The 26,697-nt window shown below is 45.5% G+C and overlaps 1 protein-coding gene across 1 annotated transcript in view; it reads right to left on the bottom strand.

The window, feature by feature from the left end:
- Positions 1–4,978: 4,978 nt before the first annotated feature.
- Positions 4,979–26,697, bottom strand: part of Kdsr (3-ketodihydrosphingosine reductase) — a 34,422-nt gene continuing 12,703 nt past the window's right edge. Inside the window, exons 6-10 of the mRNA XM_006993687.4 lie at positions 23,594–23,785; positions 18,970–19,053; positions 14,364–14,447; positions 10,093–10,194; positions 4,979–5,870 (exon numbers count right to left, since the gene is read on the bottom strand). Of these exons, the coding sequence (XP_006993749.1) occupies positions 5,751–5,870; positions 10,093–10,194; positions 14,364–14,447; positions 18,970–19,053; positions 23,594–23,785 (582 nt within the window). The 3' untranslated portion in view covers positions 4,979–5,750. The remainder of the gene's footprint in view (positions 5,871–10,092; positions 10,195–14,363; positions 14,448–18,969; positions 19,054–23,593; positions 23,786–26,697) is intronic.

Genomic DNA, 26,697 nt, shown 5'->3' on the forward strand with positions numbered 1-26,697 from the left:
AGGAGCGGGCATGCTGCTCAGGCTGACAGTCTGACAGTCACGATGCTCCTTGTCTTGTGCTGTGACCCCTCCATCTCTCCCCTATCGAGACATGCCATCCTTCCCGTGTAGACCCTTGCTCCTATTTCTAAAAGGTCATTGGTCATACTCTTCAAGGTCCCATCCTAATAACCATGTCTTAACTTGATGACACCAATACCAACCCTATTTCCTAAGGGCAGCCACTTCAACATCTTTTGAGGTGACGTTTCAAAGGCCAGACGCTCACTCCTTTCTGACATGATCTGGCCAAGCCCTCCCAGGCCTTCCACTTTCCCTTCTCATAGCTGCATTAACTTCTGGTGGCTTTCTTGGTTCTTCTTAGTTTTCCTTTGGCAGCACAGGGGATCAAACCCAGGGCCTCTCACATGCCAGGCAAGAGCTCTACCACTGAGCTGTGTCTGAACAGGTTTCTTAGCATCTTTTGCCCCACACTCTGTTCCTTTCTCTAACACACACCCAACCTTCCATTTGGGTAATTCCTATCAGTTCCTTAGGCTTCAGCTCACATACTTCTGTGAGACCAGCCCTGCTTTCTTCAGGACGCCTTCAGACTCCACCTGTACTGTTTAGATGTGGTTTGTTTTAGAGGCTACGAGATGAAAAACCAGACGCCAGAGCAGAATCCTGGCTCCGTAGATTTGCCAGCTGTGACCTTGAGCTGGTTAATGACCCTCTCTGTGCCCATTCCCTCATTCATCAACAGAGGTACAAGGACTGATACTCACAGTGTGCACAAATGGCTTCATTGAGTTAAAACACGTCGAGGGCCCAAGGGTGCCTTGAACCCATCTGCTCTGTATTAGTCACCATAGCTTCATCATACCTCCTGTCAGTCACAGTGCACTGGCACTTCCTGGCTATTTCCTACTAGACTGTAAACCATGTGAGGGATGAGACCACGTCAGTCTTGGGTATGCTCCTTGCTTACAAAAGCACTTGGCATTCAAATCTTTGTGTCATAAAACTCAAAGGCCCTTAGCCAAAGAAGTGAGTGGATGCAGGGGGATGGGAGAAGAGGTGGCTTCTCTCTCCAGGAAGATGTCTAAGGATGTATAGCAGAGACAACGGAAGGCAGGGTGGGAAGGAAGAAGAGAGGACAGAAGTCACCAGGAGCGAGCGGAGAAGTACACAGGTCCTTCTCCCTGGAGTTAGCAGGCTCATCATTGGATTGAGGGAAAATGGGGTTTACATAAAATCATTATTAAAATGGAAATCAAGATACTTCTTTTAAACGTTCAAAAATACAAATCATAGAAGCGATATATGCTATTTGAATATGAATTTTTCAGATTTAAAGAAAAGTTCAGTTTGCAATTCAACATGCACCCCAAAATGATATACTTATTGAAATGTCTTTATAAAACCCATCACTGTGTACAACAAATAAAAGTAATTTAAAAGTATAAAGAAAATCATATAGTTAACATATAGATGCAGAAAATGCATATAATAAAATTTAACAGAGATCTATTAATATAAAAAAATAGAAGAACCCTCAGCAAACAGGAAATAAGACATTGTCAACCTAAGAGATGTTGTATCTGAAAATCTCACAGGTAACTTTATATATACTGGTGAGATAGTTGCATACCTCCCTCTAAGAGGAAAAGAAACAAAGAATAACCTACAATTCAAAAGGTGTCCAAAGAGCGTCCTCTCAGTTTGAGTAAACATTTTTACTTACAACTGGTGCCATGTGAGTTATGCACAGCTTGCTAACTGTCCAGACTTAGTCAGTTCACAGAATAGGCAGGTACAAGGGTCAGGAAATCTATTTGCATATGAAATGTTAACTGCTCAAAAAGTTTTAAATTCCCTATTTCTTAAGATTTTACTCCCACAAACAGAGCATAATTGAAAATAAATGTTCAGACTCCTAAGTATATATTGTAACAGTATTTCCTAAAATAATAAAACTCAGGCCTTATGAAATGCTTAGGAAGCCCAGTAGAAATAACACTATAAAAGACTTTTATATTTTGATTAAAAAATATCTTGAACAAGACAAACTTCTAGAAAAATAAACTCTCAGATCAGTAAAGCTTGTTCCCCATTTATTTTGTGTGTGTAATTCAGAAATACAAGGTATGAAAATTCTGTTACAGTAATGCCACAAAAGCGTCTAAAGCAGCAACCCTTTCCTAAATATCAAAATAGCCATGTGGTCTTTGTCAGTGTAAAAATGTCTCAGGAGTTCTCACCTCAAACAAGTATAAAATATAATGGCAACTCTCTCCTTTCCAAACACCAAACCCAGTCTTCCATTAAACCAGCAAGATCAGAACAGCAGGACCCAGTCCAGAGCTGGAGGGTGACAGTCAGCAGCGGCTTCCTAAAGCTGGGATCCAGAGACTAAGGGAGATAAGAAAGACACAGCGCATCTGCTGGCAAAAAGTATGAATATTAACTGTGGCCTTGAGTATGACATGTTTCAAAGGGAACACACTATAATAAATTCAAATATGATGACATAACTCATTGAAACAAATGCGTATAATTGTTTGAATTGAAGCAACTGTTATAGAAATGTTCTCATCTTCTATCAGAAAGTCATCTAAAGTTTCTCTTTCAGGAATCGATATATGATTTAACAGATCCAGATAAACATATACCACTCAATTATATGTAAGTATTAATGGAAAGAGACCACAACATTATAAATAATCAACTTTGCAAATTATTAAAATTTAAAACTATAGGAGGTAATAACTTTAACAAAGGATGTTTTTGGACTGAGCTGAGGAATCAGACCCAGGTCCTCAAATGTGTTAGGCAATCACTTCCTTAGGCTGTGACTCTTTTTCTTTTTTTTAAATAAATAAATGAAGATTGTTTCCTATTCATTCTCAATTATGAAGGATCCCTAAATTATGTTGGAATTAATACAGCAGAGTGACATTTATTTTCAACAAACATAGGATATATTACAATAAAACAATTCAACACAGCCGAGCAGAGCAGGCATTCGGAGCTGAAACCCCACAGGCTCTTGGTCACTCAGAGGAAACACCACAGCAGAACTGTAAGCCTAGCGCTGCGTTCAGTCCTCAGTGGTGGGACTCTGCCTTAACACGTGGTAGAGAATTTCCAACTCTCAGGGGGAAAAAAGCCGATAATTTCCCTAACAATTGAACTCTCTCCCACTAATCCATTCTTTTCTGAGCAGAAAAATGTAGTATTTCCACATCTGGGATGAAATCACAGTTTTGTGGGACACTGCTTAAATGTGGCATTCCACACCTGTGTTTCAAAGTTCACCATCTGCTGGACTTTTCAAAGGTAATGCGGAACACACACTGATACACACGACATTTGCCTGGAGTCTGGTGAAGTTAACAAGCGGGCACGTGAGACTGAATAAAAACTACAATACTCACAACAAGTTCAAGTTCAGCTGACATGAATCATGGTATCAACTCAGAAGAAAAAATAAAGTGCATGCTGAACTTTTCTGAGCGAGGGTGTTGGGGCCTCTAACATGTTGGCCGAAGACTCATGCCGTGGCATCATGATCTGCAAACCTGAGTCTAAGATGGGAAGGGTTAGCATCTCCTACCATGAAACAAGGCTCTTCAGTTTACTTCAGGCATTATCCACATAGCCATCCCCTACCTGAGGACTGTCTGAAAGCATAGTGAAAGAAGTTAATTGTACTTTGTCAGACTCCATCTTGGACTAGATTTTAACAGACAGTAGTAGAAGGTGCCAAGTGTCTGGGAACATTTGTAAGAAAATAAAACTGGAAATTGTTCAGACAGGGATGCAGTTGTTTCCTGTGAACGGGAATCTACCCCACTGATCCACCCCAGCAGCTGTCCACATAAACTGCAAACTTTGGCTAGATCAGACTGGAGGGGTCTCGGAACCATTCCGGCACTGTCCGCCTCCTCCTGTACACAGAATGAGCTCATGACAAGCAATGCACACGATGTTCAAAATACGTTCTTCCAGGTCTTCATAAAGAGGGAGTCACTAAATACCTTGTTAATTATAAGCTAGGCCACCATAAAGTCAGGGGTTGGAAAATTCAAAGACACACATCGCTCATTGGCTATGGTGGCCCAAGGCTGTACTGCTGGCACTCAGGTGGCTGAGGCAGGAGACCAGGCCACAATAAAAAAAAGGAAGGAAAGAAAAGAGAAAAGCAAAACCCGAATGTTTCTGATGACAATAATTTCTAGGTTTTCAATAACTTTTTGTTGTTGTTTTTGTCTTTTACTTACTTTTTAACAGTTAAAAAAGTTTTTCTCTTTGAAAGTAGAGGTAATTTCCCAGTGGGATGAACTGGAATGCAAGGTGGACAGGACGAAACATGAAGGCAGAGGTAACTGTCCTTGAGCTGGGCAGTGAACAGCATGAGTGGGGACACACACTAGACTCATCATAGGCACTTGACGCAGATTCCCTCACTGAATGGCAGACCTGCAACCCGAGGCACGTGAGCAGAGATCTCGGAACACACGGAAGACACTACTCAGAGTCAGCGGGAGACAGAACAGCTGAGCATCTTACTTCCCAAATGAGGGTGCTCAAAACTGATCATCTTTTACAAGTAACTTCACTGAGAAGTATGCAACCAGTTGCCTTCCTAAAAGCTACATGTGTGCTGTGAGGATAAAAATGGCATGCTTTGGGCTGAGAAATGGCTCGGCCATTAGAGACTTAGGCTCACAACCAAAAATATAAGAATGCTTTTAAATTTTTTGTTTTAATGAATTTATAAATTAATTTAAAAAGTAAAAAAAAAACTGTGCTTGTCTCCATCCATCATTTTTCTTTTCTTTTTTTCTTTTTCTTTTTCTTTTTCTTTTTTTTTTAACAAAAATACTACAGGAGAATAAGCAGAATTAGAAAGAGAGCTGGGAAGAGCACGGAGACTGAGCGGGAGTGGAACTGTGAACTTCAGATCGTCGTGACTACTGAAGAAACTGCAAACTTTTAAGCTTCTATGAGATTTTATTTCTATTCAGAAAACATGTAAAGAAGCTACCTTTCTCCATGAATAAAAATAAAAATGTTCTCAGCATTAGCCTTAGGAGACAAGAAAGCCCCACCTGCCTGTCGAAGGACTCAGCCTCTTGCCTTCCTCTGCACCGCCCTCTCATCCCCCTCACATTACAGGGATCAAAGAGAGAGAAGCCAGCTTCACTAGCAGAAGCGAGTACCACACAGCACAGAGGAGCCGACAGACAGACTCACTGGCTATGCGGAAGACACACCTTGAATAAAAAAATGCTAAAAAAAATTAAAAACCAAAAAAAAAAAAAAAAAACCCTAATGAAAACCCAGACACCATCTTTCATGAAAAATTAAAACCAAAAAGCAAAAGAAACCCTCAGAAGTTCTTATGTGCCACAAAGTACACTTCTTGATCTCTATGGGAAAGAGGGGGATAAATGAAAAAACCAAATTTACCATCCTGGAATTCTATTCTTTACCCTGTTCTCCTGTTACTAGTTCTCACATGATCACCACTCTGCCTCAAAGCCCAGAAAACCCAATGGTGTCCTGGTCCGCGTTTGCATAGTGTTAACGGTGATGTTGTAGAGACAGCTCCGTCCCTTGCTTGCAGCCAGATTCCTGAAGAGCTGGGTCCAATCTCACACATTCAAAAACAAGACACAAGAGTCCCGAGGCCAAAAACCGAGTTCCATTAGCAGCAAGCCGTTCAGATCACTGGATACAGTCTTTTGTCCGAGGGGCAAGAATCAGGCAGTTTTGTCTACAGTTTCAGGTTTTGCTTTCTGCACCATGCAGCGGCGAACTATATTATCAAAACTTCCCAGGTAAAACAAAGCAATGGTTCGGAAAAGGCCCATGGTGACCACCTGCAAGATAAAGGCGACCTTTCAGCTCACCCGACAAGACAGCACAATAGCCCATTTTAAAGTAGTTCCGTCTCTACTACAGTTTCTGGGACACATCTAATCTGCTCCAGAACAAGTATAATGAAAACTGTGTAAATGCCAGTAATTCCCAAGGACAGAATACTTTGTACACTGGATAGCACTGAGCCTGCTAGACAAACAGCAACATTTGTCTGAATTAACAAATTCCAATAATAAAAAAGAACAAAATAGGTATTCTTAGAAGACAAGGCTGTAAGTCCTGGGCATGGTGCTCTCCAGCATTTCAGATAGACACCCCATAATCAAACCTTTGGCTAGGATTTATGTCGAGTACTAAGCCCCCTTTGCTGGTTGCTGAGGATGCCAAAATCTGAACTGATTTCTTTATTTTTTGAGACAAATTCTCACTTTGTTGTTTAGACTGGTCCCAGCTCCTGGTCTCCAGTGATCCTTTGTCTTCAGCCTTCTAAGTAGCGATGACTACAGGTGGGCACACACCCGGCTTATAATAGAAATATAATCAAGTAGGCAAGCACTCACTGTCTCAGGGGCAAGGCTGCAATTATCCACAGCCATTTATCCTGCCCAGTGACAGAATCTCACTAAAGCAACTCCAAATGGCATCACAGAAAGATACACATTTTCAGATAAGCAAGGACTAAAAACCACTGTATTTTCCAAGAAGAAATTTTGAAAAAGAAAATGGAAAGAAAAACCATTTTCCAAGAAGAATGAGATCCAGAAAGTGAAAGTCACCAAAGAAAAGAGGTGTCATGTGAGCTGGTGAATTTGTAAATATCTCTAGAGAGACTGGCAAGGCAAGCAATGAATTTACAATGAATTAGCATACTGGAGATGCGGTCCAGCTGTTAAGTGTGTTCCTAGCAGACATGAAGTTCTGGCTCCCATCCCCAGCCTCACATAAAACAGGCCTGGTGTGTCCACCTGCAAGCACAGCACTTGGAGGAAGAGGCGAGAGGGTCAGAAGTTCAAGGTCATTATTTCAAGAATCTTGTGGGGGGAGATCACAGAAAAGGACAAAACTAATACTGTGCTGTTCAGCTGTGAAGACAAACATTTCCTCAAATACAAATCTAAGTTCAATGATAACACAGGTAAACTGAGGAAAGGGACGTGGGGAGGAAAGTACACAGGAGAGCCAGCTGCCCTCCTCCAAGCTAACAGCACCAAATAAGAAAGCCAGGAGCACCCGGATACAGCTGCACATCCCCAGGTGGCGGGATGGACCGCGGGGGCTTTGCTAAAAGAGGAGCGACTGCCTCAGACACAGGCACAAGGAGGAGCGGAGAAGGACCAATTTATCCGAAAGCCTTGGTGATGCTTTGATCTCTGAGTGAGTGCAAGGCTGACTTTTGAAAAAGCCGAGGAAACTAAAGGGAAGCTGGTCAAGGAAACCTGAGTAAATTTTTGGTCTGAGTTTATCAGATGCTACTGGACTGGACATTGTTAATATATATAATGGAGTTTTTATCTGAATCTGTCAAATGTTAATGGACTAGACATCATTAATGTAATTTTTGGCTGTATATATTGTATATACTTATTGCATAGTTTTTCTTGTATTAGTTATAAGCTTTCTTTAATTTTAGACAAAAAGAGAGGAGATGTGGTGGTATTGTGTTCACCAAAATATTGTGTACCTTAATAAACTGACGGGCAGTAAAGCTGACGGGTAGCCGGGCCTCGGGAAGGGATAAAGCAGGTGTCTCTCAGGAGAATTTCAGGACAGTGAAATGATCCCACGTGGCCCTGAAGTGGTGGACACATGCCTCATAGAAGCAGAGTGTAAACTGTGAGCTTTAGTTGAGAACAATGTGTCAATAATGACTCATCTGGAACATGGGCGCCACGCTAATGAGACCCAGTGACACAGGGGCTGTGGTGGTCGGGCACACTGGGAGTTTGGTGGACTTTCCACTGAGAGTTTCTATAAAACTAAAAAGCAAGCTCTGTTATTTAAAATAAAACACCAGACCTAAAGGTCATGGGGAGAGACTTCAGGAAAAGCATTTACAACACAAACTAACAAAGCTAAAACAAGCCCAGGTCCAGGCTCCGAGCACAGGCCTGTAGTTCTCTAGTGAAAAGAAACCTGGAGAGGACATCTCGAGATCTGAAGCCCAAAGGAACTTGAGAACGAGGACTAGGAAGACAGAGAGAGCACAGGAGAGTTAGAGGTGGGGGAAACGGGCAGCGTAAGCTTCGTCCAGGGGCTCGGAGGAGGAGCTGCCGTCAGCAGAGCCGCGGTTTACAAACATGGCACAGAAACTGCGCACTCTGGCCAGGGCACTGGGTCACAGGTGCTGGGCCGGGCTGTGCTCTCTTCTATGGGGGTGACTGCCATCTTTTCCTGCAGAGAAAGTAACCTGCTGCTGCAGACCTTCTAATGTCCCAAGAAATGTCTCAAATCTGGAACTTTTGTTTTGCAATATCTGACTTTGACACTTTTTTATTTAATACTCATGGAATATGGTGGTTTACACTCGTAATCCCAGTACTAGGGAGGGTAGAAGGGGGAAGTCAGTGTGAGCCTGATGCTTGCTTAGACTACACAGCATGTTCCAGGCCAGCCAGGACCACAGACAGTCCATGCATGTGTGTCAGATGGACCACAACATGCCTTTTCACGCCCACAGGCTCCGGTCTACAAGTTCCAGCTGATAACATGTGACTCATGTCAGGGGCCGTGATCTTGGTCTCAACTTTGGGATCATTGGCAAAGCTGCAGAATGTGGGACAGAGCTGAGGTGATGAGAGGGGCCCTGACAGGAGACGCAGAGGAGTCAGGAATCACAGCCCAGTCTCTGGCTGGGCGCTTGGGCATAAGCACCCACTGCAGAGTGAGCACACTGGAGAGAGCTGGGCAGGAGATGTGGTACAGGAATCCGGGGAACTGCAAAGGTTTACTCGGGACTTGTTGAACTGGATATGTCCAGTTACTTCCCAGGGAGAATATGGAAAAGAAACTGATTTTTAAAAAGATGGAATGTGAATCTAGCTATGGAACTGACTTTTAGACATGGCATCACGAGAAGGACCAGACTGCCTGCGGCTAAGTGCAGACTCTGCTCTCATCCAACTTGGGCATCCTCAAACTTCCGTTTGTGCAGATGCTGGCTGCTGGGGCACAATGACGAACAACAGCCACACAGTCCCTGTCCCCAAAGATCTCACCCCTAACAATGTTTACTGCCACACAACCCTAGGATAGTGGTGCAGAACGTGACACAAGAGAAGGAGAGGAAAACAACCAGGCGACCAGGGCGTTCCGTGAGTGCACCGAACCCCACAGACCCCGTGCATTGTCAGCAATGGTCCCTGGCTTTGTGCCCCCAAACCCTGCTCCCATTATAGCTCGAATGGCACGTCTGCCATCGCCATGACCTCACCCAGCAGGCTCACCCGCCACATGGCAAACTCCTTACAGGTTAGTGACCCTCTTACACCTAGCCACCCGGGGAAGGCAGAACCTTATCAACAGGAAGTGTACTTTCAGGCCCAGTGGTTAAGAGCACATGCTGTTCTCCCAGGGGGCCTGAGTTCAATTCCCAGCACCTAGACGGCAGCTGACAACTCTCCTTAACTCCTTTCAGAGAATCCAGTGCTCTCTTCTGGCCTCCATGCGCACTGCATACATTTGGTGCAGACAGACATGTAAGCGAACCACTCAGGCACACTGATATTCTACGAGCTGAACTCTCATGTGTCCTGAGTGAAACTATAACTTCTATAAGGGAAAGGTGTCTAGTCTCTGCTCCAGTCTCCGTCAGCTCAGCCATCAGTGGTTAGATCACCAGAAATGGGTCCTAGTCTAGCATGTCGTTGTTTGTGGGCAGCGCTGCCCCCCACAACCCCTACACCAAGTACTCCTCCCACACAACAGCACGGAAGGGCGCTTTCCCGAAAGCCTCAGGGAACACCCAACCACAGACAGTCCCTCAACCCCATGCAGCCCCCCCCCCCCCCCCCCGCCCCGTCCAATCCCTCCCTCCACCTGTACACATCCCTACCCTACTTCCTGTCTACTTGTTGTTGGCAGAGAAAGAAAAGAAACTGCACATTTAAAATGACTGCACTCTACTCTTCGTATTTGTCTCACAGAATCTGGATGAGGTAATTCTTGTCTTGTCAGTCTCCCTGTTTGTATGTCTGTCTGGTTGCTGGCTAAGAAAGGGCTTACCTGCTGGAGTCCTTCCGTGATGGAAGTCACCGGGGCCATCCCACAGGTGAGTGATGACAGCATGTACCCATCTGAGCCAATGGAACTATTAAAATTTCCTTGCTAAAAAGGAAGCAAGAACAAACGAAGAGTACGGAGTTAGTTTAACGGGATCAGTGCTGGAGGAGCAATGAAGTCCATCTCTTCGCTCTGTGGGCTAGGATGGCAGCTTAGTTATACCAGAACTAAAGAACGAGACACACAGACTTAACGCAGGCCCTGTTCTGAAGTCCACAGCTCCCTGTGGGTTCCAGAGCCTTCCAGGGTCTTTAGGACAATGCAACTGTCAAATAACACTGAGACATTTAGCTGGTCTCCACCACTGAGCTTTGTACTGAAGGACAAACTGCCAACGCACAAACCAGTGGTTTCTGTAAGTGTGGGCAACGGCCCTAACTCAGTCACTGCCATGGCACTACAGTTTCAAAGCAAACACAATAGAAAAGGTCTTTAAGGAAGACACACCTTACTTAAAAGCACTTAATACACAGGATGGAATCAGGGCTTCCTGCACGCTAGGCCATTACTCTACAACTGAGCTCCATCCCCAGGTAGGTGTTTCATGGGTGTGTACACAGGACACACACAGCAGACGCACCATCAGTACCACCTGACGGTTTAGGCTGGTCTTGGACCATCTCCTAGAGGACGAGAGGAGGGCTACTGTTCCTCATGTGACAGATGTTTAAACTGGGAACACCAAAGGACTGTGGACACTTGAAGGAAACTGCTCAGAGAGGAACTTCCTAACAAGAGTCTTCTCCTCTCTAACAACCACTGACCAGCAGACTGGGTTTGAGGCACAAACAGGACAAGATGAACGAAGTGAGTTTGAAGCTTGCAGGAAAATCACAGGATACACACGTGGGCAGTGATAAAATCTAAGCTTTTAGGGGAAAATTAAGACTTGGGAAAACTTTACTCATCAGAGTGAGCCTGCTGGGTTCCCACTATTTCTAGATCTCTGATGAATGTGACTTTTGATAATTCAGTAATTCCATATCCAAATGACTAATGCATGTTTTTAACTGGTGAATGAGTAAAAGATCCATTCAAAGTACAAACTAGAGATGGATTTTAGTGCCACATCGAACAAAAAGTTCATTGGTGCAGTTTTCTAACTCCACATTGTAACCGACCTTTGTCAAGTTGGGGGTTAGTATAAAAAAAGAAAATTATGCCCATAATTATCTGGAAAACTTAGTGAAGACTTTGTCCTCTCCCAACTACGTATCTGTTTAAAGTCAGATTTTCTTCAAATGTTTCAAAAAGAACGTATTTTAACAGATTGGCCACAGAAGCAGACACCGGAATCCAGCTGGCATCTATTAATTCAGATCTTGTAGAGGCTCATGAAAATACAATACCACACTTTTCACTGAACTTTTGTTTGAAAATAGTTATTTTTGAGCCAGGCATGGTAGTGCATGCCTGTAATATCAGCCCTGAGAAGTGGGAGAAGGGTCAGCAATTCAAGGCTATCCTCAGCTGCAGACTGAGTTTGAAGTCAGAGAAGCCACTGGAGCCCTGTATTAAAAAAACTCAGAACAGGGACGACTCTGCGGACAAAAGCTCTTTTCACGTGATCTAACTTGCATGCCCAGAACCCCAGTGTAAGGAAAGAATTAACTCCTCAAAGTTGTTCTCTGACCTCTACACACACACACACACACACAATAAAACAGGAAGAAAACAGAGGGAGGCACACAGCTGCCTGGAACTCTGATTCCAGGGAACATGATGCTCTCTCTCTTCTGGCCATGGCAGGTATTGTGCACACATACACTCAGGCACAAGTACACATGAAAAGAACAAATAAACCTGTTTAAAAATGTAATGAATTTAATGTTTATTGCAGTTTTATTATTTTGTTTTTCTTTTCTTTCAGATTTGTGTGTGTGTGTGTGTGTGTGTGTGTGTTGCCTACATGTATTTCTGTGTACCACATGTGTGCCTGGTGCCCTAAGAAGTGGTGAGCTTCCATTTGGGTAGTGGGAATCAACCTAGGTCCTTTGCAAGAACAAAAGAGCTACTAACCACTGAGCCAACTCTCCAGTCCCTATTTATTTGATTTTAAATGATTTCATCTCATAATTAAATCTCTCCCATCATCCTCTGGGTGATGGAACCCAGAACTATGCACATGCAAGGCAAGAACTCAGCACTGAATTACTATCCATAGCCCTGCAACTAAATACTTTTAAAACTACACTTTCAGTATTTATTATGGCAAATATTGAGAAACACGGGCCTGTCAGGTGTGATGGCGCACGCCTTTAATCCCAGCACCTGGTCTGGTCTACAAAGCAAGATCCAGAAAAGCCAGAGCTACACAGAGAGACTTGTCTCAAAACAACAAACGAACAAAAAAGAAATATAGCCCAGATAAACATACGGGGTTTCTGGTGCCAATAATATATAAAAGTATAACGGTGTCAAGCTTGGGAGATGACTCTTGCTGAAGCTGGAAGCACTATTTGGGGTCATTAAAAGCCCAGGTGGTGGAGTGGATGCGGCGGCCTGGTCAATGGTAGAGAGCATTTGGCTCTCTTATAGGCGATGCTAGCTTCCAGCATCAGCATGAGCAACAGGAGTGCCTGTAACTCAGTCCCAGGGATCAACGCCCTCTTCTGGCCTTTTTGGGCACTGCACCAGCACACACACACACACACACACACACACACACACACACACACACACACACACATAGTGCACATGCATACTTGCAGGTTCTCACCCGTACACATTTTTAATCTTGGGGGGGAAACACCTTGAGGGTGTTTGTTTTGACTCTAGAGAAAAGCAAACTAGTTTATCCTAGTCATGCCTCCTATTCCACTGCTCTGTGCTCTGAAGGCAACCAGGGCAACTATTCCACCCCAGTGTGTGTGTGTGTGTGTGTGTGTGTGTGTGTGTGTGTGTGTGTGTGTGTGTGTACATGCACGCAGATGTGTGGGGACTAGAGGTCAATACTGGGTGTCTCCCTCAATCATTCTACACCTTATCTTTGGAGAATGGGTCTCTAAATGACCCTGGGTAGGCTCCCTAATCGGCTAGGTTGGCTGACATGCAAACTCTGGGCCCTGCCTGTCTCTGTTCACACAGGGCTTGGTTACAGACAGGTGTAAGCAATCACACTGACTTTTGCGGCAGTGCTGGGGATCTGAACTAGGTCCCATGCTTGCACAGCTGACTGGGCCATCTTCCCATCCCTGCTCTCTCTTTTACTGTCTATTTATTTATTCACTTGTGTGTATGTGTACGCCGCAGCATGTATGTAGAGTCCAGAGGACAACTTGAGGGAGTCAGTTCTCTCCTCCTGCTGTTGGGTTTTGAAGAACTCCGGTTACAGGAATGGTGGCAGCCGCCTTTATCCACTGAGTTGACTCACCAGCCCTTTGGGTCTGTTGGTTGAGGCTGTTGTTACTCTGTTCTGCTCAAGGTGGCACAACCGTCTTCTCACTACTTAAAAACTGCACTACATTATCTGGACACCTCTCATGACAATGGATTTCAGGTTTTTCAAAGTCATGCAGGCCACCTGGGTTCATGCACATCTCTCAGAATGAACCTTTTCCCACACATGGATTAACGGGAATGTTGCCAAGTGACCTGTGGTACACAGGGTATTCTACAATGCTTTACATGGTTTCTAAGGCCAACTCCCCCCAAATTGACTGGGTGAGGAGACACATGGGGGGTATGGTGGGCCTAGCAGCCTGACACAGCTTCTTATCATGAGCTATGAGGGAAGTGGTACCAGGGAACAGGAAGAAGAAAGAAACCTCCACCCTGAGCCTGGCCACAGGCTTCGATGATCCTGAACTGTAGGGGAGGGAAAGACGGCCAGGAAAGGCTCAGTGGGTAAAAGTGAACATCAGGACTGCTGACCTGAGTCCAGTCCCCTGGACCTGTGTGGCAGTAGGAAAGACCCCTCCGCGTATGAAGGTGACATTCACACACACACAACAAAGAGCATTAAAGTTACAAACAGAAAGAGGTGACATGCCCTCTGCTGTGCGCACACTTCCCAGGGGCTGAAGCTCTCACTGAGCCCGACCCCATCCCTCAGGTAACACAGAATCAACAGAAAGTCTGAGGGGAGGTGAGTGGAGGCTGAAACAGACAACTCTGACAAAGCTGGCTGCTCTCCGTGAATTAAGACCTTACGTGTTTTTCAGAAACAGTATACATACAAGCAGCACAAAAACAATGGAAGAGTTTTTACTTACTATGGCATCTTTGACAATTTGTTTGGCCACCTGCTCTGGTTTGCAAATAGCTGTAGTCTCTGAAATAAGCCGGGTCTCCAGGGGCTAGAAGTGGGGAAACATACAGATCAATGCCTGTTGCATTAAAATAAATAGGTCTTATAGGCCCTGATTCACAAATAATTATCAGTTTTCTACCTTCAAATAAATTCGTATGTTTTAGGCAAAAATCAACCAAGATTCTCAGTTTCTATCTGTGGAATATTCATCTCCAATGGCAAAGCAGGACAAGGAGCTGCTTGCTCTTCTGTGGTACAAGTGCGGCTCTAGTGAGGACTGTCGAAGCTGAGTGGAGCAGATCAGTGCATCCCAGTGCAGAAGGGTCCCTGCTCCGACCAGCCAGACACCCACCTGACAGTGTGTACACAGAGGCTGGTCCCCGTGCCTGGTCCCCGTGTCTACCTCATAACAGTGCCTCCATTCTGACTAGACTCCCCATCGGGCAAATGGATGATGCTGGGGACAGATACAAACCCCGAATGTGGACAGTCTCAGCCAAGGCCCCATTGAAGAATTTACCTGAAGGACAGTTACAGGACTGGGACAGTTCCCAAATCACAGACTCTGGCTCCTCCAAAGACAGATAAAGGTCTGTAGAACCTGGCTCAGAACCTTTCCTAAACCCTTGCTCAGTTTCTTCCTCCCCTGCCTCTCGCCTTTTCTCCGTTATTTCTGCATTAATCCACACTATGGCTACTTCTGTATTTATACTTTGTGTCCTAATTTACTTGTGAGCAGTAATTTTTTTCTCTTTTTTTTCCATCGGCTTTTCTTAGTAGTACTTTAACACATCTAAACACTTTTCAAGAGTTTCCAACTGAAGCGTTAAGCCACAGGAGACTGTAAATTTGACTCTTTACATAGGCTTGAGGGGAAAAGCCTAGAATATATTTCCTCTTCCTTGTCTGGTTTTGTGAGACACTTGGGACTCTTAATCATCCTGCCTCAGCCTCCTGAATCCTGGGATTACAAGCATGTGCCACCATGCTCAGTTTATTTCTTCTTAAAATTCCTTATGAATTTAAGAGGACAAAGGTCCCTTGGATGGTGCCACCATTTGCTCTTCCAGCCTACCAGGTGGGTGAAGACATGCAAGATGCCCTGAGTTAGAAAGGTGTCTACCACTCCCATAGAGCTACAGATCAACGCAGGTTTCAGTCACCAGAAATCTGTCCAGACTTTTACTGGAGGTAAAATGAAAACATACAAACTTAACATCAGAACCAAATCTCAGAGAAATGACCACTTTTCTTCAGTTTTAGCTTTAAACTTAAAGACTATGCAGCACGTATTAAAAATGCATTTAGCAGATCTCTGAGGCAGGAAGTTTGGTTTCAATTTATTTCTTTAAAACAGAAAGAAATTGTAAAAATGGCCAAATTTAAAAAAAAATGGGGGAGGGTTTCTACATCAAAATATTTTTTCTTTTCAAATAAAAACAGGACATAGACTACATAAACATCCAAATTTTATGCTACAGAGATCTACATACACTGTAAGAGGAAAAAATGAAAATATAAAGTAATTGTCTAAAACTAAAATCCCTCTCAGTGCGAGGCGGTGTGTTCAGATTGGTTTCTTCCCACCCACTTCATCTGTCTGCTAGGTGTCAAGGGAAGGAGGAGGAGCCAGATGAACAAAGGCTGCACTCAGCTCAGGACAACCTGAGCTCACTTCATATAACCTGCATGTCTATGTGAGATAGCCTGCACTCAGCTCAGGATAACCTGAGCTCACTTCATATAACCTGCATGTCCATGTGAGATAGCCTACACTCAGCTCAGGATAACCTGAGCTCACTTCATATAACCTGTATGTCCATGTGAGATGGATGGTATGGAGGCTGAATGACCAGATCCAAGCCATCTGCCCACCGAGGGTGGGAGACCAGCAGTGTGCCAATCAGAGCCTTAGTTCTATCTCGAACAACCTCCACCACAGCACAGGAGATGCCTCTGTGGGGAAAGGATGAGAAAAAGGGAGTAGATGTCCATATAAGGAAATGTAAGGAGATGGACGCCCCACCCTTTATCTCCAGGCAAAGCAGAAGGGGGGGAGGCGCCAGAGGTAACAGCCGGCCTTTGTGTGTCTCACTCAACGTGAACACCAGTGAGGTCGGAATGCCTGACAACTGTAACTGCAACCAGGTCAAGAAACAGATAAGGGAGAGTAAAATGGAAAGAGCAAAAGCAAAACCAACCAACGTCCAGACTGAAGCTCCTCAGGAGGCTTCAAACACCCACACTAGGCCCAGTGTCTCCCTCTGCCTGAGGATCAGGATTCAGCTCTCAGTTACTTCTCCAGCACCATGCCTGCCTTTCTGCTACCACACCCCCTTCATGATGATGATGGACTCACCCTATGTAACTGTAAGGAAGGCCCAATTAAATGCTCTCTTTTATAAGAGTTATGCTGGTCTTGCTGTTTCTTCACAGCAATAGAACAGATTTCTAAGACAAACTCCATGACAGAAAAATGATATAATTAAAAAAAAAATCAGTAGAAATAAAACTTTCAATATAAAGGCTGAAGGAGAAAGAAAATGCGGAGATGAGAAGGAAGTGAGACAATCAGACCAGAAAGTGGGACAATAGCTCCGGGAAGAACGATCTGAAATATTTAGGATGGAAAACATTACTGAAAATGTTCCAGAACTGAAGCTCTTGAGTTGACAGAATAAAGGGGCTGCCATGATTGTCTAGCACATGAAATAAGAGCATTTCACATCAAACGACATTTTAAAAGATAAAAAGGGAAAAGAGTGTCCAAAAATGAAGAGCACCACACTGTAAACGTGACTGGCCTCTGGTTGCCTCGGGGAGGAGGGGCACACACCTCGGGTGGGTGACAGAGGGTCGCTCAGTCACTGGAGAATGCAGTCTGCAGGGGCTGCTGGGAGGAGGTGAAAGGTCAGACTTCCCCCAGTTGGAGGAAGTGGATCACCAGGAATACATTCCTGAGCTGATGCTCACCCTGTTCTCACTGAACCCCCTTTTCTCTGCTTCCTGTCAGGTGGACGGCTCTGCCCACCAGCTCTCCTGTCCTGTGGACTGAAACCATGAACAGGAAACCAGAACAAACCCCTCCCCTTTCAAGTGGCTTTTCTCAGGTCACAGGGTCCCCACAGCAACACCAGAAACCAGACCTTAGTGAGAAATGCCCGCAAAACCTTGAGGACCATCATTTTCAACTTAGAATTTTGTACCCAATAAAATGACCTATCAAAAACAACAAGCCCTGCCCCCCAAAAAAGGAAGAAAAGAAAAAGAAGAAATCATTTTTGTTAAGGCAGATTCCAAACAAACGTTACCTTTCTCTGAAATGACTGAAGTGCCACTAAAGTGAGCAGATAAATGATGAAAGTGGAAGAGGCAGATTCCAACAAAGGGACAGAAAAGGGACCCAGCAGACAGTAGAGGGCCAGAATGTCAAGCTGAGGTGTATGCCCTGTCAGGAAGTCCCAGGAGAAGCAGGGGCTTTGAGGAAAGAGAACGAAAGTAACAGAAACCCCAGGTGTTCAGATCCAAGGACGTTCAGTTCTCCTCAGTGAATGAGCCACAGACACACAAAGTTAAACGATCACACACAAGAAAGGAGATGTCATTAGAGGTGCAGACGTCAATAATATCCTAAAGTTACATATAAACACAGATAACACAGGGAGAGCACAGCGAGGATGGAGTAGATCTGAGGCTCATACAGTAGCTTCCCCAGCAAAAAGTAAGACCTATGTACGTATGCACTGGTTTGAAACCCAGGGATGAAATGTGGGAGAGACAAGACCACAGGCAGTACTGGACAACTATAATCTATGAGAGAATCAAGTTGGGACAAATTAAGTTAAACATTAAGAAAAGGGGGCTGGGAGCAGAGGAAGGAGCTTTGCCTGGAGAACCCCAGGGAGGGCAGATCCTGGCTCAGCACCATGCACCCTACAGACACAGTCAAAACCACTAAGAGGCAATGGCCAGGAGCCAACGTAGGATGCAAGTCAGAAGAGTGTGACACCGAAGACGCGGAATGCCTTGCCCTGGACGGCACAGGCTGGCAAAGCCAGCCCCGGGGAAGCAGAGGCAGGACCCCAAGGCTCATGGCAGTCAGCTCAGCCTGCCGAACAGTTCCAGGGCCAAGGTGGACATCTGCTGAGGAGGGACACCCAAGGTAGTCCTCTGGTCTCCATATGCATCTGCACACTCAAACATGCACAGCATGCACACACACATACCAAACCCAAATCTGTACAACCTCCACACACAAACATGCACAGTGCACACACAGACACACAAAACCAAACATACACTACCCATATACACACATTTTACACATACACATCACAGAACACACACAGACATGCACAACCCCACACACAGTCACACACATACTTTATGCACAGACACACCATACCCACATCATACATACACATTACATACGCCACAGACCATACACACACAACATGTCACACACACACAACACATATACATAACACATATAACACACACACCACACATTACACACACCACACACAAATGTACAACACAGAAGGCTAACATCATGTAGGAGTACTGACCTTAGTCTTGTTTTCCTCCGCCAACCCCGGGGTGTCCGTGTCCGGCGGGTAGGCCACAGTGACGTAGACGTTATAAGGTTTCACCTGGTCACACAAACAAGGTTTGCACTCTGAGTAAACAGACCATTTTGTATTCACCCCGTGAACTTGTCTCAGCTGTGCTGACTCTGAGGTGACGGTCGTCACTGAAGAGCCACCCGTGTGCTCTCCCCTCCGCGGTGACTCAGAAGTGACCCTCACAGTTCTCCTGGCTCTCAAGTACCTCAACCACCTCCAGTTGGTTCTTCCCTGCCTGCCGACCGGCAAAGGCTGCAGCTGCCCGTGTGGACCACAGTGTGCTTTTCAGAGTCTGCCCGTGAACTGGGCCGAGTTTCAAGGCAGGACAGTCTGTCTACACCCTTATCAACAGGGTTATATGGTCGTTTTGCCGTTCAGGCTCTTCCCAGCGCTGTTAGGTTCATTTCACTTGCGAAACACCGTGACTCACACTGCCTTCCCCGCTGCTGCGCCCGAATCCAGGTCTGGAGAAGTCCCTGTACACAGCATCAGCAGAAACCATCTTCACCCTGGGTGGATCCCCAAAGTGGGACCAGCCATGCAACGTCCCTGCAAACAGCCTCAGCCAGTATTTACACATAGAAACTCCCCTCTGCCCTTTGACACTAAGCTCTCTCATGGTGTAAGCCAGGCTAGTCTGAACTGGGGATTCTGGCAAGGCTTCCCAAATGCTAGGGTTCAGGTGTGCAGCACCATGCCCAGTTCCCCCTGATTTTCTTTACAGCTCTTCTGTCTAATTCCAACCTCCCTCTGGCTCTTCCAAAGTTGTCTGCTCCCTATCTTCTCTTCCCATTCAAATTCTCTACTGATAAACACGCTCCAATAATCCCCGTGGACCTTCTTTTCAGGGGACAGTCTCCCAAAGAGTGGCCAACAGCAACCTTGTTACCTGTTTTCTTAACCTAGTAATTAGCAAGCCAAAGGCTCACACCATCAAGTTCATTTTGGCATGATATTTTTAGTTGCTGTTGGCTTACGTTTTTGTCCTCATAAAGACATCTGGGGCATTGGGAAGGGGAGGCGACAAGGCCAGCCACTGAAAATCTTATAGATGGTAAATCTGACAGTGCTCCACGGCCCCATCCTCCCACTAGGGAGGCAGCCCTTTGCTTCCACGGTTCCCTCAGTGACACAGTTGTGCAGCCTCGGAGGAGTTCCATGGGAGCAACAGCAGGTGCTGCCGGCCAGCCGAGAAGGCGCAAGAGTGAGAGCTGGCCCCGGTCAGTGCGTCCAGGTCAAGAGGGTTCCTAGCTTGGCCTTGGCAGCCAATGCTCCCTTCCAGGCCAACCAGGCTCGTAAGTGAGTCAGCTGACAACACTAAGTGATTTCTCTCACATTTGCTTTTGAGATGGGGACTTAAAACATTGGTCTCCAGTCGTCTTGTTTGGTCCTGTATTGGGACCAGAGAAAAATGACTCAAAAAAAAGAGTAACTGATAATTAGTGTCCCAAAGACCGACACTGACTTCCCAGACCTTCTCTGTGTTGCTCCCTACCTTGTTCCCTCACCCCCCCCCACCCCCGCAGTAAGTCAGGATTGTTCTGTTTATGATAATTAAAACGATTTTTCAGTCTAGTGTCTTGCAAACTCAAGGCCATGAATGGGTCACCAACAGCTAAAACGGTTCTCTCATGGGGAGGAACTGTAAATGCCAAGGTGGAGAGGAACCAAGCAGTTCCCTTTGGGGCTAGCTTCGTCTCTGCCATCAAGGCCAATCACTCAGCTAGTCTATGGCTGGATGCTTCCAGTGATGAACAGTTTAACATTTATGCAGCCCTTGGTTCGATCACCCAGTAAACTCTTACTAAATCACTACTATGTGCCAACACAGTCCTAAGAATGGACAGCTCTCTGTCCCTCACACAGTTCCTGGTCTCCTGATATTCTTGTTCACATAATTTGCAAAAATCAGTACATATAAAATTATGCCTACATCTTTAACTGTTAGTATTAAAACCCAACCAAAAAGGTTAACTTACATTCACTTGTTCTGAGTTAATGACAGGTGTGATGCTCGATCCACGGAACACTGCCGAGCTAGTCTGCTTTTCCCTGTCCTGCAGTGTGGCCGTTTTCTACGCTTCTGCTCTGCCTCTCCCCCATCCTATCCTCATTTTCTCCCTTCTCTGGGCACCAGCCTCAAACAGGCAAGACATTGGATGGCTTGCCTAAGAACCAGTTATCATAAAAAAACATCCCACTTAAGAGCTGTTATTCCTTGTTCTATTAAAACGAGAATACAGGGCTGGAAAGGAGACCCCACCTGCTGACTCCGAACTGGAGACTCTAACCTCCAGCTTACTGCTGCACTATGGTGTAAGGAGATGCGGGAAGGGCCCGCGCACGGTCAGGAGGGGAAGGCAAGAACATCTGGGTGGGGGTGCTGTTGTGCTGTTTCGGTTGAATCTTGAATATATCTCTTCCAAAATATACTTGTCAAAAAGATCTTTAAATAATATATTTGTATCTAAAAGACCAAAAAGAAAATCCAATCCCAAATACCAACAAAGCATTCAATTAAACACACTGTGCCCAGATTTCCAGAGTCTTACTTCAGTTTGGGGGAACAGGGAGATACACAGAGAATACTTAAAACGTTAACTAAACCAAAAAGTTGATTTAAAACATTAAGCATTTTAGCAACTATGTTGGTTTTGGTCATAAAAACTGACCAAATTATCCAGATTTCAAAAACCAGTTATTAGTTTATAGGGAAATCTTGGTTTGATGCAAGTTTTACTATGAATAAATTGGATTCAAAAGACTCAATATATTTTCTCCAATAAAACAGCAGTCTTTTGGAGGGTATGTTTTTGTTTGTTTAAGTAATAGCACTTAATGCACAGGAGTCAAGGAGACTTAGCCCAGGCCAGCTACCAGCAGTGTGAAAAATCACTCCTGTCATCAAGAGGGTGGGAGGACTCTGTCCCAGCCACTGGGTCACTGTTCCCTCTGAAGTGAAACCAGGGCACCCAGATGATACACTCTGTCCTCAATTTGTGAATCTCATTGCCAGACATGGGGAAAGCATTAACGGGCATATGTTTTTATCTCCTAAACTCCTGTGACTGTATGGATCCTAAGACCAAAGCCGAAAGGACTAGATGAAGCAGCTGCCAGATGCACACGCTGACTTCTGCCCCGATGACAGACATATCCTCGGCTGCAGAGGACTTGTAAACTTGCAGTCACTGGGTTGGACCTTGTTTATTATTCCTGTTACCAAGTAACTATGTGACTCTGAACTACTCACTGAAATCACTAAAAACTCAATTTCCTTTCCCAAAAGTGGCATGAAGAAACCTAACTGCCTGAAGATCAGAGAAGCAGAGCAGCCAGCCACTAGTTCTTACGTCTACGAAAACCTCAGCCAAAAGAGGCTGAGCTCCTCTTTCCTCCCACCTTATATTCCTCTCTCCACCCAGCCTTATCACTTGCTGTCTCAACATCCCTAGTGCTGGGATTAAAGGCTTGCGATCCCAAATGCTGGGATCAAAGATGTGTGACACCACTGCCTGGCTCTGTTTCTCTTTTACACAGGATCAATCTTGTGTAGCTCAGGGTGGCCTTGAATTTAGAGATCCATCTGCCTCTGCCTCCCGGGTGCTGGGAAGGTGTGTGCCACCACTGCCTGGCCTCTATGGCTAACTAGTGGCTGGCTCCCCTCTGTTCTTCAGGCAAGCTTTATTTGTTAGCTCATACATAAAATATCCGTGTGTGTGTGTGTGTGTGTGTGTGTGTGTGTGTGTGTGTGTGTGTGTGTGTGTGTGAGAGAGAGAGAGAGAGAGAGAGAGAGAGAGAGAGAGAGAGAGGGAGGGAGAGGGGGAGGGAGGGAGAGGGAGAGGGAGGGAGAGGGAGAGGGAGAGAGAGAGAGGGAGAGAGAAAAACAAAAATGGTTATTTGCAGAGTCCTTAAGGTGATGGCTGAGAAGAAATCCCAGCACCTTCTCTTGCAATTTCACAGCCATACAAGCTTTACTGACTAAGCATGTGTGTGCAGAAGCCTGAGGTGAATGCTGGGAGTTTTTCTTAACAATTCTCCATCTTATGCTTTGAGGTAGGGCCTCTCAATTGGACTCACACTGATAAGACTAGTCTAGCCAGCTTGCTTTGGGGATCCCGTCTTCACCTTCTAAGCACAGGAATTACGGCAGGCTGCCACATCCACCTAGGATGTACACGGGTTCCGGAGAGCCAAACTCTGGTACTCACACTGTACACCAAGCATTTTACCCACTGGCCCAGGACAGATCTTTAAGAAAGCTGTCTATCTAAGGACATCCCTGGCTCACTTGAGTAGAAGCTGACCAGGACCAGCAAGGCATCTCAAGTACTTTACACAGCAGACACCCCCCTGCCCTCAGAATCGCCTCCATCCCGAGCACAATTTTTATGCAGTAAGAAACCTTAAACTCAGAACTTACAACGGAATTAGTTTTCTTTACACTGGTATCAGATTTATAAGTCTTTAACTGAATGCAAATAACGCAGGCGGAGAAACTAGAAAACTACAGAGCTCATGCTGCTGATCCGAGAGGAAGAAATACAAACACAAACACAACTTTTACCTCCATCTGCAGAGCTTCTGCCAATCCTCTTATGGCAAACTTGGATGAAGAGTAGGCTGTGAAACCGAACAGCCCCAGCTGCCCCGCCTGCGAGGACACAAACACGATTCTGCCCACCCGCCGCTCCTTCATGGTGGCGATCACTGCCCTGCTGGGGTACACGCTGCCCAGGTAATTGATGCTCATTAATTTCTGCAGGGAAGAAAGAGGCCACATGAGGTGGAAACACAGTCAACAGCCTAAGCCTGCTCGAGGCTTGTTTTGTCTCCTCCCAAGATTAACTTCTTTAATAGAGACCGCGGTGGTTTGAATGAGAACGGCCCCCGGAGACTCATCTATTTGTAGGTTTGGTTCCTAGCTGATGAACACTTTGGAAGGATTAGGAGGAGGTGTGTCTCTGGGAGTATGCTTTGAGGTTTCCAAAGTCCACACCAGGCCCAGTGTCTGTCTGTCTGTCTGTCTGTCTGTGCTGTGGACCAGGATGTAAAGCTCTCAGCTACTGCTCTAGCACTATACCTGTCCACTTCCCACCACGATGACCAAGGACTAAAGCTCTGAACAGTCAGCCACCCCAGTTAAACGCTTTCCTTTGTAAGAGTGGTCTTGCCACAGCGTCTCTTCACAGCAATAGAACACGGACTGAAACAAAGCCCAAAGGACTGGGAGGTGGGGTGCAGCAGATTTGCTGGCTACACGAGGAAGTGAATGACGCTGTAGATGACATATGACACTTAGGATCTACCCTTTGAAGACTAGTTTGATCTAGTCTTCAATTCTCACAGTGACAGTAGTTCCATCTTTGATGAAAAATAGTCAAAATTAGGGTGGGCACAGGCTTCTGTTAGGAGAGCTTTCTGTGTAAGCGTGAGGGATGAATTTGGATCCCCAGAACCCTCACAACAGGCCTGCCAGGTATCAGGCACACACCTGTAACCCAATGTGCCAGGCATCAGGCACACACCTGTAACCCAATGTGCCAGGCATCAGGCACACACCTGTAACCCAATGTGCCAGGCATCAGGCACACACCTGTAACCCAATGTGCCAGGCATCAGGCACACACCTGTAACCCAATGTGCCAGGCATCAGGCACACACCTGTAACCCAATGTGCCAGGCATCAGACACACACCTGTAGCTCAAGCACTGTGAGGAAGAGGGCAGAAACAGGCAGATCCCAGAGACATGCTGGACAGTCCCAGCCAGTGTAGCCAAAATGGTGAACTCCAGGTTCAGTGAGAGACTGAAATAAGGTGGAGAGGGAGAGAGGAGGACCCCCAACATCAACCTCTGCCCTCACCATGCTCTAACACTGTATACTCTAGATAATGTTGTATAGTGATATTTTTAGGGATGCGTATTTTGCCTCCAATTATGTTGTATACCATGTGTGTGCAGTGCCCACAGAGGCCAGAATAGGGCACTGGATCTTCTGAAACTGGAATTAAAGACAGGTGTAAGATGCAGGGAACCAAACCTAGGTCCTATGCTGGAGATGAAACTCTCTTAACCCCTAAGCTTTTGTTCTAGGTCTTAGGTAATACTTCAGGAAAGACAGTTTTAGGAGACAGCTTCTAAGTGTTTCTAGTCCTATTTGTTCCAAGCTAAGCAAAGATTACCTAGAGAAAATGGCACCAGCTATCAACAGATGTGAGCTGAAGCCTTGGTACCATAGCCTACTACTGATTTCATGAGAAAAAGACATTGTCCATTTTCTCAGCTGAAGATGAGGTTAATCTCAGACTTACCTCAGGATGCTGCAGGGATTTCGGAGAGAAAACAGAAGTCAAGCACCAGCACAGATCCTGGTGCACAGTAAGAACTCAGGACAGACCGGCTTGCACCCTGGGACAGCTAGGAGCCCACAGGCACTCACAGCTCCCATGGCAAGAACTCTTAAAACCTTTGCTCAACTTGAGACCCTGAGGATGGTCACAGGGTATACAGTGAAAGTTGTACCTGTCACCTTGAGCCCCTGAGGATGGTCACAGGGTACACAGTGAAAGTTGTACCTGTCACCTTGAGACCCTGAGGATGGTCACAGGGTCTACAGTGAAAGTTGTACGCTGTCACCTTGAGACCCTGAGGATGGTCACAGGGTATACAGTGAAAGTTGTACCTGTCACCTTGAGACCCTGAGGATGGTCACAGGGTATACAGTGAAAGTTGTACCTGTCACCTTGAGACCCTGAGGATGGTCACAGGGTATACAGTGAAAGTTGTACCTGTCACCTTGAGACCCTGAGGATGGTCACAGGGTATACAGTGAAAGTTGTACCTGTCACCTTGAGACCCTGAGGATGGTCACAGGGTACACAGTGAAAGTTGTACGCTGTCAACTTGAGACCCTGAGGATGGTCACAGGGTCTACAGTGAAAGTTGTACCTGTCACCTTGAGACCCTGAGGATGGTCACAGGGTATACAGTGAAAGTTGTACCTGTCACCTTGAGACCCTGAGGATGGTCACAGGGTATACAGTGAAAGTTGTACCTGTCACCTTGAGACCCTGAGGATGGTCACAGGGTATACAGTGAAAGTTGTACCTGTCACCTTGAGACCCTGAGGATGGTCACAGGGTATACAGTGAAAGTTGTACCTGTCACCTTGAGACCCTGAGGATGGTCACAGGGTATACAGTGAAAGTTGTACCTGTCACCTTGCAAAACTAAACACAAACCATGACAACAATGTGGCAGAATATTAAGGAACTTTAAGAAAACTTTAAGGAACTGGAAACACAGGAGTGAGGGGGAAAGATTTATGATCTTGAGTTTTTAAAAAGTAGTCGGCAGGAGATATGTAGACCATATTTGGCAAAAGCCAAAAATAACCAGAAAATACTGATTATGTTCAGACACTAGGATTCCTGCATTTTTTTCAGAATATGCTTTAATATCACTGTATTGTTTTAATTTTAAATACTTTCATTTTTATTTTATGTATATGAGTGTCTTGTATGCATATATGTGTGTGCCTGGTGGGCACTGGATCCCCTGGCGCTGGAGTCACAGTTGAGCTATCAGATGAGTGTTGAGAGCTGAATCTGGGTCCCCTGCAAGAGCAGCAGGAACTCTAACCACCTAGCCATCCCTCCAACCCCACAC

The sequence above is a fragment of the Peromyscus maniculatus genome, chromosome 11 (assembly GCF_049852395.1).
Source record: "Peromyscus maniculatus bairdii isolate BWxNUB_F1_BW_parent chromosome 11, HU_Pman_BW_mat_3.1, whole genome shotgun sequence".
In the NCBI taxonomy this organism is placed as follows: domain Eukaryota; kingdom Metazoa; phylum Chordata; class Mammalia; order Rodentia; family Cricetidae; genus Peromyscus; species Peromyscus maniculatus.